The sequence below is a fragment of the Pistacia vera genome, unplaced genomic scaffold, assembly GCF_008641045.1.
Source record: "Pistacia vera cultivar Batoury unplaced genomic scaffold, PisVer_v2 Contig1059, whole genome shotgun sequence".
Lineage (NCBI taxonomy): Eukaryota > Viridiplantae > Streptophyta > Magnoliopsida > Sapindales > Anacardiaceae > Pistacia > Pistacia vera.
Window position 1 is genome coordinate 63,539 of NW_022195092.1, and position 10,591 is coordinate 74,129.

General features: G+C 33.8%; 1 protein-coding gene across 1 annotated transcript; it reads left to right on the forward strand.

Annotated features, from left to right (window-relative positions):
- The first annotated feature begins 4,501 nt into the window (after window positions 1–4,501).
- Window positions 4,502–8,541, forward strand: LOC116129268 (enolase). Its single transcript, XM_031415020.1, has 15 exons — window positions 4,502–4,683; window positions 4,984–5,047; window positions 5,163–5,227; window positions 5,311–5,358; window positions 5,448–5,534; window positions 5,620–5,700; window positions 5,948–6,130; window positions 6,662–6,736; window positions 6,854–6,916; window positions 7,023–7,100; window positions 7,440–7,634; window positions 7,746–7,796; window positions 7,889–8,029; window positions 8,136–8,192; window positions 8,285–8,541. The coding sequence occupies exons 1-15, from the start codon at window positions 4,615–4,617 to the stop codon at window positions 8,363–8,365; spliced, it is 1,338 nt and encodes a 445-aa protein (XP_031270880.1). The 5' UTR covers window positions 4,502–4,614; the 3' UTR covers window positions 8,366–8,541.
- Window positions 8,542–10,591: the final 2,050 nt, after the last annotated feature.

Sequence of the window (10,591 nt, forward strand, 5' to 3'; positions counted from 1 at the left end):
ATTAAGAGTGAAATGATCATTTTACCCTTAGTGAAGTTTTAAGGAATTTTCTTCACACTTGTTAAAGATAACTCTAGTAAAATTCAACTAAGGGTATTAGGGCATAAATCAAGTTACGTACTTTGATGTGGGCGTTACAAAAACTAAGAGCGGCGATCGACGATTGAGGGGATTAATCAGGTGGAGAGGTTAGGGGTTTTGATATGGGGGTTGAGGGGATTGTAATGGTGGTGTCGAGAGGGGTCGACTATGCCGAAAACATGTCATTTTCCCCGGTGGGCTGAATTAAGAAGTGAATGGTTATTTTGAAATGACCATTTTGCTCTTTTAACTATTATATTAAACAATTTTCTATTAATTCAAGGGTGGGAATCTGCAATTTATGAAACCAATGGTGGGAACTTATAGATTGGCCAAAGCTTGGGTGGGAAAATATAGTTTTCTCCTCTTTAAAATAAAGAGTTTGGATCATATAAAGAGTTTTTAGAGATGCTCCCGAAACCTGTGGGTCATTTTGACATCTTAATAGTTATGAAAACATATTGACAAATAAAATAAAATATATCTTTTTTTGTCAGTATATAAAACTAGCAATCCGAAAATCAAATAATGCATAACTTTTGAAAAGCGATTAATCCTTTTAAGTAAAAAGAATATATATGAAGTAGGTTTAGATCTACCTGTTTGCCATGTTAAAGTGATTGAGATTTGAGATCCGTCCATCGGAAGTCGGAACGATACAAAAATGAAACAATCGAGAATGGTGATACTTTATGTTGATAGCTCCGTCAACAAATAGTATATGAAATACAAAGATAAAAATATCATCCCATCAAAATTGAACTAAGCTTCAAGCCAAGATACGAAATTGATTTCATTGCATACCATTAACTAAATTTTAACTATCATATAATTATTTTCCAAATTTAGTGGGTCAAAAATAAATAAATAAAATCTACGTAATCCTGTCGAGGAGATTCTTTTAATTCTTCTTTTTGTAAGCACCGTTCTCTAAAATTTATATAAAATATTTATATGATATCATTTGGTCCTAATAACACAAATATTATTATCAGACCTTAAATTCGAGTCTTTTTTTGTTGATAATAAGAGTAGTCATTAGAGCTCTAATTGGTTAGTAATTTTAGAATATAAAAAGATTAGTTAATATATGCGTAAATTGGTCTAGACACTCTTGACCATAACAAAAAAAAAAAAAAAAAAAAATTATGTTCTCTCAATTTTAGGAACATTTTTTTCAGTATCATTTCAAACACAGTTGTTGAATATTAAAAATATTAATGAATTTAAGTTCAAAAATTTCAATTATATTTTGGGGGCCGGTTTTGTTTAAAATCTCTCTCTCTCTCTCTCTCTCTCTCTCTCTCTCTCTTTCCTATAAATAATGGATAGAAGATGTTATATTTATAGATATATGAAAATTGTGGTCAGATCACGATTCAAATTTCAAACATCTTATAAATTAAGAGAGAAGAGGTTTTTATTAATTATTTGTTGAGTGTAATTTATAAAATAAGAGGCAAATGTGGTCCCTAATGAGTGACATTACATGTGAGGGCGAGAATCGGGATATAATAGTCATAACTTCCAATGTTGATATTGTAATTAAAATGCTGCAAATCTTGATGTCATTACTCATGCCAGTCAACACCTATCGTGCCTAAATTTAAGTTAAAACAGCATGCGCAGGCTGCTGACATGTGAAACCAATAAAAGTATACCCAGATTAATTAATTTCTAAATAAATGTAAACAAAATAGTCAACACAAATGACATATGTTAACCCTTTAATTCTCCTTATGCTCGTAGTCTTCTTTAATGATGAATGGAACTTTCACCCTTCTTGACTTTAGAGTTGATGTATCATTTACCTTATGTTTTATTGGACGTTCAACTATAATATTTATATGCATTATTATTAATTGAAGGACATTTATTTTATAAACTAAACATACTTTTTTTTTTTTTTACCCTTTTTATCAATAAACAGACAAATATTAAAAAGTGTCATTTGTTTCTTTTTTTTAATCTAGTTTTACAAATTAACTATCCTCCAAATAATAATAACCCTATATATATTGGTAAACGACAGTTTACATGTTTATGTTTATACGTTACAAATTTCACATTATATATTATAATAGTTGAAACCATATTTATTCATTCTAAAGAAATTTGATATTTAATCATTCTTTGAATGATTTAATTTTTTCAAGAGATAAAATGAATATAGGTTATCTAAAATTTTCACTCGGTAAAAAGCGTTTTTATTTATATCTTAAATATTATAACATAAAATAATGTTTATAAATACATCTTTTTAGTTTAATTTTAAAACACCCCTTGTATTTTGGAAATATATCTAATTTCCTTATAAGTATTGTTACCCTTCCTTGAGATTTCGTTCAATTATTGTTAAGTATTTTACCACACTTATGGAAAGTGAATCATAGTTATTAAACTAAGATTGGCCAAATTAACGTTTATTTTTTTTTTATTTAAGAAACTTTTTTTTTAGATGAAGAATATATTCCATAGAAATGTGGGAATATTTTTCTCTAATCTTTGAGGTTTGAGGTATGTTCATGTTGTCCCGATACTATGGAATACAAACACTTTAATCCTATCAGATGACTAATGTTAGAATTGTTGGCCTATTTTCTTAACATCGTAAAGGGCAAATCTAACATATTGATGGCATGTATACTTCAAAACCCCTTAGGGTGCGTTTGGTTAGGTGTCTAAGAAGATTACTTTTATAATCTATATTTTATTATGGGCATTATGTTGTTTCGTTGTCAAGTAATAAGAGATTACGGTAATCTTTCATTGCTAAATAGTTGTTACTGTTGATAATATAGGGGGTAATCAGATTACCTTCTCAATAGATGTTATTAAAAGATTAACGGGATAATCCACTGTTCATACCAATTTTACCTTTAATTAAAAAACACTTCGAACATAAATGCCTTCATATGTCTACCAAATAACAATTAGCTCAACTATGCAAAATGACTTCTATAACCTTATTAATTAATTTTTTGGACATAAATGCCCTCACTATTTATATGAATATCGCCCAAAATTATTTAGTCACTACAGACGATTGCTAGCCGCTAGCCATCACCGACAGTCGCCGGAACGGCACACGACCAATAGTCGTCGGAACGGCACACGACCGATATGACTGTTAATGGCCAGATGTATTCTGGCCGTTTTCGACCAAATCCATGGCCGTTAATGGCTAGAATAGATCTAAACGTTTTTGGCTAGATCCACTGCCATTAACAACCACATATATGGTTGTTAACGGCCTTGAATCTGGTCGAAAATGGCCAAATCCACGACCATCTGGTAGTTTTTAGCCTTTGGTCTGGCTGACAATAGCCAGATTGACGCATGGCCGACCGGATCCGACTGTTCTGACGACTTCTGGCAGAGGCGGTGGCTGGCAGTCGTCTGCAGTAGTTGGGATATTTTGTTAAATTTAAACTTCTATTGTTGGGGTGTTTTAGCTAAATTCTCAAATGTAGCAGGTTAAAAGTAATCTATCTAAATAATAATAATAATATATTATTATTATTATGGGCAATCCAGTAAAAGTATCTGTCGATAATATTTTATTTCTCCCAATCAGATATTTTAATTATTTATACTCACAAATTTAACCAAACATATTGATATAATATTCTCCCATAATCTTCAAGGTAATTTATCTCACCGGTTTCAGCAATAGAACATTCCCCTAACCAAATACACCCTTACAATGTTAAGAAAGTGGTCTAACAAAAAGCAATACTAACGTGAGTTATATGATAGGATTTAAGTGTTTTTATTTAGAGCTTGTTTGATCGAGCTTATGAAAATTAGCTTATAAGCATTTAAAATTTAAGCAGTTACGTAGTTGGTTGTTAAAGTACTTATAAATGATTGATAAATAGTTGAGACGTTTGATAAAACGTGATTTATAAGTACATTTTATTATTAAAATGACTAAAAATGATATTACATTATTAGAAATAAGGGTATAAGATGAAATTTTAAAATTAAAAAGAAGTAATATAATAATATACTTGATAAACCCCAAACCTCCAAACAAAAAAAATAAAAAAATAAATAAAACCTTCCCCTCAACGGCAAAAAGGAAATAAACCCCAAACCTCGGGGATAAAAGGGTAAATATTACTCTGCTTGTGAGCAGTACCTAGTGTTTCTATACATCCTATAGAAGCAATTTTTATATTATTTATTTCAAACAAATTGCATATTTACCGTAACGGTCGGTAAAATAGATCTCAGTATTTTCTTGCTCAAAAAGCAAGACTCACCAAACTTCGTGTCCACCAACAAAACAAACAAAGAAAGTCAGTTAAAACCAGCCCTCCCCATAGAAAATTAGAAACCCAAACACATGATATCTGACGTACTAAAGCACACCGTTTTAATAAAGCTAAACCTAACTTTAATCATAAATCAGACGGCTCTAATCAACCTCCCCTCTATAAAATACCCGCACCACTCTCGTTCACCCTCGCAACTACTCTGAACACTGTCTATTTTCACTCCTTCTAGATCCTTCTATAAGCTTTAGATATGGCTATCACAATTGTATCCGTCAAGGCCAGGCAGATCTTCGACAGCCGTGGCAATCCGACGGTCGAGGTTTGTCTCTTAGCTCATCGATCTCTTTGTTTACTGTTTTTCGATACTTTCTAGATTTTGTTCTAACTGGTGATTTATTAAGAGTATAGATTTGTTATTGATATAATTTAGTTGTGAGGTTTTACTGTCGGTTACTGAGTCGCTGAGTCGAATCGTTTATCGAGCATGTGGAATGGCGAGTTTGCTATTCGTTTTACTTATTCTACGTTACCGCGATTCAAAATCTCCGTATCGTTATCGGACATGTTATCCTTTAATTGTGGTTTTTGTAATTGATTGAGTTAATCTGGATAATGTTAGGTTGACGTGAAAACATCAGATGATCACTTGGCAAGAGCTGCTGTTCCAAGTGGTGCTTCAACTGGTATGTTACTTGTTTTATGGTTTATTATCTTTCTAGAATTCTTATAAAATCGGCAGTTTCTATTTAAATAATTTAAAGTTTGGTATTAGCAATGAATTAATGGTCCAATGTGCAGGAATTTATGAGGCTCTTGAATTAAGAGATGGAGGCTCAGACTACCTTGGAAAAGGTGTATTGAAGGTTAGTTTGTGCAATAGCCTCCGTTTGGTTTCTAAAGAAGTGTTATGGTACCGTTAGCTGATGATGTGTTTTTATGTATGTAGGCTGTTGAGAATGTCAATGCAATCATTGGTCCAGCTCTCATTGGCAAGGTTTGTCACTTGCTCATGGAATTTTTTTTTTTGTAAATTGTGAGTTCTTTCTCTATGTGAATTGCAATTTTTTGTGTTGTTTTATGCAGGACCCAACCAAGCAGACTGAAATTGACAATTTCATGGTTCAACAACTTGACGGAACCGTAAATGAGTGGGGTTGGTGCAAACAGAAGGTATTTGACAGGCCAACCTAAATTTCAAATCTATATGCATGTTTACTTGGGTGTGTGTTTACTGGCATTTAATGTGGTTTTTCAGCTTGGAGCAAACGCCATTTTGGCAGTGTCTCTTGCAGTCTGCAAAGCTGGTGCCCATGTCAAGAAGATTCCACTGTACAAGGTTTGTTATGCTTTCTAATTATTGCATTATGTGTTATAAGTTCAATAGTTTATTCATTGGTTCTGGTAGATTTTTCAGATTTTCTAAATATTGTTTTACAGAACATGATTTGTTCTGCTTCTCATGGAGTTGGAAATAAATTATCTATTGTATTCTTTTTGACCAAGCAAATAAGGGATATATCATCATTATTAATTTTCTCTCTTGTGGGAAATTAATTACTGAGATCATGTTTTTGTGGATGCAGCATATTGCTGAACTTGCTGGTAACAAGAAGTTGGTGTTGCCAGTACCTGCTTTCAATGTCATCAATGGTGGATCACATGCAGGCAACAAACTTGCTATGCAGGAGTTTATGATTCTTCCTGTTGGAGCGTCTACTTTCAATGAGGCCATGAAGATGGGTGTTGAAGTATATCACCATTTGAAGGTATGCTAAGATCTTTCATTTACAAGTTTTGCTGTTGCTGCATATTGAGAAAATCATGACATCAAAACTATTTATTGGAGTTATATTTATACATTTTTTGAAGTTATCAATAACAAAAATCAAAGTGAAAGTTTATTTAATGTCGATTTGGCCTTGCTTGAGTGTTTTGTTGCCCTGGCCTTGTGTTGGGGTTTTTGTAAAAAATATAACTTGGGAATATCATTTCCAAATGATTACATATCCAATAAATTTTTTATCTTTTCTGTTCATAATTGCATTGTGCATTGCCTTTGAGAGAACAGAGCATGTTTCTGTTATGCTGCTCGTGTTCTGTTGTGGGTGTATATTAATTCTAAATTCCTTTCCTGTAGTATCCGTAGGTGAAATTTTTCTCTGATCTCTTGATAAGGAAGAAAGGTTTTAGACACACATCTATTAATAAAATACTCCTACATTGTTGTGAAGTTTACTTGGACTTTTTTGTTTGCCTAACTTTTTCTTACTACATTTTTTTTTAATTTTCCCTTTTAGGCTGTGATTAAGAAGAAGTACGGTCAGGATGCAACAAACGTTGGTGATGAGGGTGGTTTTGCACCTAACATTCAGGTGACCAAACTTTAATGGGATCTCATTATTTAAGAAGTGTTGCTTGTTAGCGTATTCTTATTTTGCTTCTAGTTTATAAGTTTTTAACTACATCAACAAAATTTTGTGCAACCTCAGGAAAACAAGGAAGGACTCGAGTTGCTCAAGACAGCCATTGCCAAAGCTGGTTACACTGGCAAAGTGAGTTTCATCTCTAATAATTTTTTATTATTTTTTTATTGCTTTTTGATACTTGAGCATGACAACAGAAGACAAATTATTATATTTTTTTTTTTATTTTTGTTAGGTTGTCATTGGAATGGATGTTGCTGCATCTGAGTTCTATGGTTCAGATAAGACATATGATCTTAACTTCAAAGAAGAGGTGAGTTGGACTCGGGAGCTGTTGTTTCAATTGAGAAATCATGCATTGTTTGTAGACCAAATGGATTGTTTTGTGTAATATATTCCCAGAGTTGTTGCCATATGATATTCATTTGAAGGCATTAGATTGGCAGTTGTTGTAGCCTGATTCTAAAAGATTTTAGGAGAATCTTTTATTCAATTTTTTAGTATTTGTCTCAATACTGCTTATTGCTCTTGCTGTGTTCATTATGCCATCCTTGTGGTATGATTAATGTTTTTCCCTGTGTAGGAGTCTTAATTTCTTATATGTATAATTTTCCTTATTGGTCTTAATCTTTTTTGGTTGTTGTCTTTGCAGAAAAATGATGGTTCACAAAAGATCTCAGGAGATGCATTAAAAGATCTTTACAAGTCATTTGTTTCCGAGTATCCTATTGTGTCGATCGAAGATCCATTTGACCAGGATGACTGGGAGCACTATGCCAAGATGACTGGTGAAATTGGAGCGAATGTACAAATTGTGGGAGATGATCTATTGGTTACCAATCCTAAGGTTAGTACTGAGTCATTTTTGTTTGTCAGCCTTCTCAAATCGATCTTTTTTATTCTTTTCTTTTTGGTTTCAGATAAAACCTAAGTGTATTATGTATTAATGTGTTTGCAGAGGGTTGAGAAGGCTATCAAAGAGAAGAGTTGCAATGCCCTTCTCCTCAAGGTACCATTTCAATTTTCTTTTTATGCCATTGGGTTTTCTGGCCATGCTCAACTATAGATAAAAAGCTTAGTATACTCTGTGTATCGGAATAGGTCAACCAAATTGGATCTGTAACTGAGAGCATTGAAGCAGTCAAGATGTCCAAGAGAGCTGGGTGGGGAGTGATGGCTAGCCACCGCAGTGGTGAGACTGAAGATACTTTCATTGCTGATCTCTCAGTTGGCTTGGCCACGGTAATTTGCTTTATCTATGAACCTTGGACCACCGTGTCACTGCACACCAAAGATTTGTTTAAAAATTGATCTGTTTGTCATAATATTTTTTTGGTTTACGATACAGGGGCAAATTAAGACTGGAGCACCATGCAGGTCAGAGCGTCTTGCAAAGTACAATCAGGTTAGCGATATTATTTAAATGCTCTTTGCAGTTTAAACATGTGAGAAAAATAATGTTGGTCTGAAAGTAGTTTATGTTGTTTTCAATGTTAGCTTCTGAGAATTGAGGAAGAGCTTGGTGCTGAAGCAGTTTATGCCGGAGCAAATTTCCGCACTCCTGTTGAACCATACTAGAGTTTGAGTGTTCGATGATAAACTGTTGTGATAGATATGCTGGAGTTTTACTTTCACCTAATAAGTTTATTCTGTGTAGTACAGGTCGGCGGTTAGTTTTTACATGATCCAGATCTTTTCTTAATAATTTTGAAAGGAGTTTTGTCTGAGAGTTTGAAAAGGTTGTTTCTGAAACTGTTTCTGAAACTATTTCTGAGAGCATGTTTTCTCATAACTAGCAGCATGATTTGAAGATACGAGTCTGTCTTGTCTTTTTGGGGAATTGCAGTTAGAATCTATGAATTTCACGAATAAATAGGAAAATATAAGAGTAATTGGCTAAAGTAACGAAATATACGACCTACAAAAAGCAACTGCTTCGATTCAATTTGGATGTTTTCATAGAGTCTACCAGCCACCTATCTGTTCAAATGATATCTTATAGTTTTCGTATGATCTTTATCGACGCACATTTATGATCTTAAAAATTGATATGGCTGTGCCTTTTCAATTGCTAATGATTGCAACTCATATTATTATCATCAGATTTAATTGGACCCAAAATATAGAAGGCCGCTTGGCATCTGGTTATATTTTGTTTGCTACTTTAATGGACACTTGCCCTTCAGCTCATATCTTACTAGCTTCAATTGTTGAGCTTGAGCTAGATAGATATATGGTGGGCTCGAACTCAGTTTGGGTTCGGCTCAATTACGACCTAGTCAGGCTCAATTACAACCTAGTCAAGCTCGAGCTCGAGTTCAACTCGATTGAAGTTCAAACTCAAGATCGAGTTCGATCTCGAATCACTTGGCTCAACCACTCTCACCATCAATTTCGATCTCGAATCACTTGGCTCAACCACTCTCACCATCAATTTCTCACCCGCATCGTCACAGCCATCACAAAACCACCATTTGACCAAAACATATGCAGAACACTTTTATCATGCCCAGCAAAGCCATCCCACCCTTTGCTCATGCCCAGCAGCCCACTACACTCCCTTTTACCTGCTCAACAACCCCAAAACAGGGCCAACATCAACACCCACTGTACCGCACATAACAACTCACAACACCACATTCCAACTATACATTTCCATTTCTTTCCAAAACCCAATTTTAAACATGTGAGCCAACCATATGTCAACAGAAATTTTAGCCAGATTCGGTCAGACATGCACCATTCCGATGACTGTTAGTGATGGTTGGTAGCGGCGGTTGACCGTCGTCTTGGGTGGTTGAAGATATTTTGTTAAATTTTAATCTTTTATTGTGGTGGGGGTATTTTAGCAAATTCTCAAATGCAGGGGGTTATAGAAGTCATTTTGCATAGTTGGGCTAATTGCTATTTGACAAATATACGAGGGCATTTGTGTTTGAAATGTTAATTAATTAAGGGTAAAATAGGAACAAAAATTGGATTATCTTGATAACCTTAAAATAACACATTTTTTTAGGTAATTAGAGTACCTCCAATATCACATAGTGGTTGTTTGGTTCAGGAAATATTGTATTACTAAAAAAGATAAGATTACCAGTGAAATATATTACCTTGAAGATTAAGGGGAATGTTATATTACATATGTTTGATTTGATTTGTGGGTATAAATAATTAATATGTTTGGTTGAGAGGAATAAAATAATTTTGGGAGACCCTCTTACTAAATTGTTTTTTTTTTTTTAATATTATTATTTTATTATTTAGATTATTACTTTTAACCCCCTATCATTTGAGAATTTGGCTAAAATACCTCAGCCACAATAAAAATTTAAAATTTAACAAAATACCCTAACCATGTTGACAATAGCTGAAACGATGCACGATCAATCGGATTTGGCCGGGGCGCAATTCAAACGCGCTGGGGCACAATTCAACCAAAAACTTGAGAGACATACAAAGTTTAATCCTTCGCAAGTGCACGAGTTGCAATCACAACATAGTGCACGAGTAAGGGTCAATCCCATAGAGAATAGAGATGCTCTCGCGATCCTAGTAACTATGCCTTGATGAATCAAAATGAGAATGAAATAAAGAAAACATATAAACGACATTAAAGTAAATCTAATTCTAACTATCCACAAAGAATCCTAGAGCGCTAATTCCATCATAATTATCAAGCTACGTGTTCATCATCAAACTATTGTTCTCTCCACTCCATTCTAGGGTTCGTACATCATCGGGTTAAACCTAGTACTTTCATCAATTAAACTAGCTAGTGGCGTATAGCCTAGTCTAACTAACGAA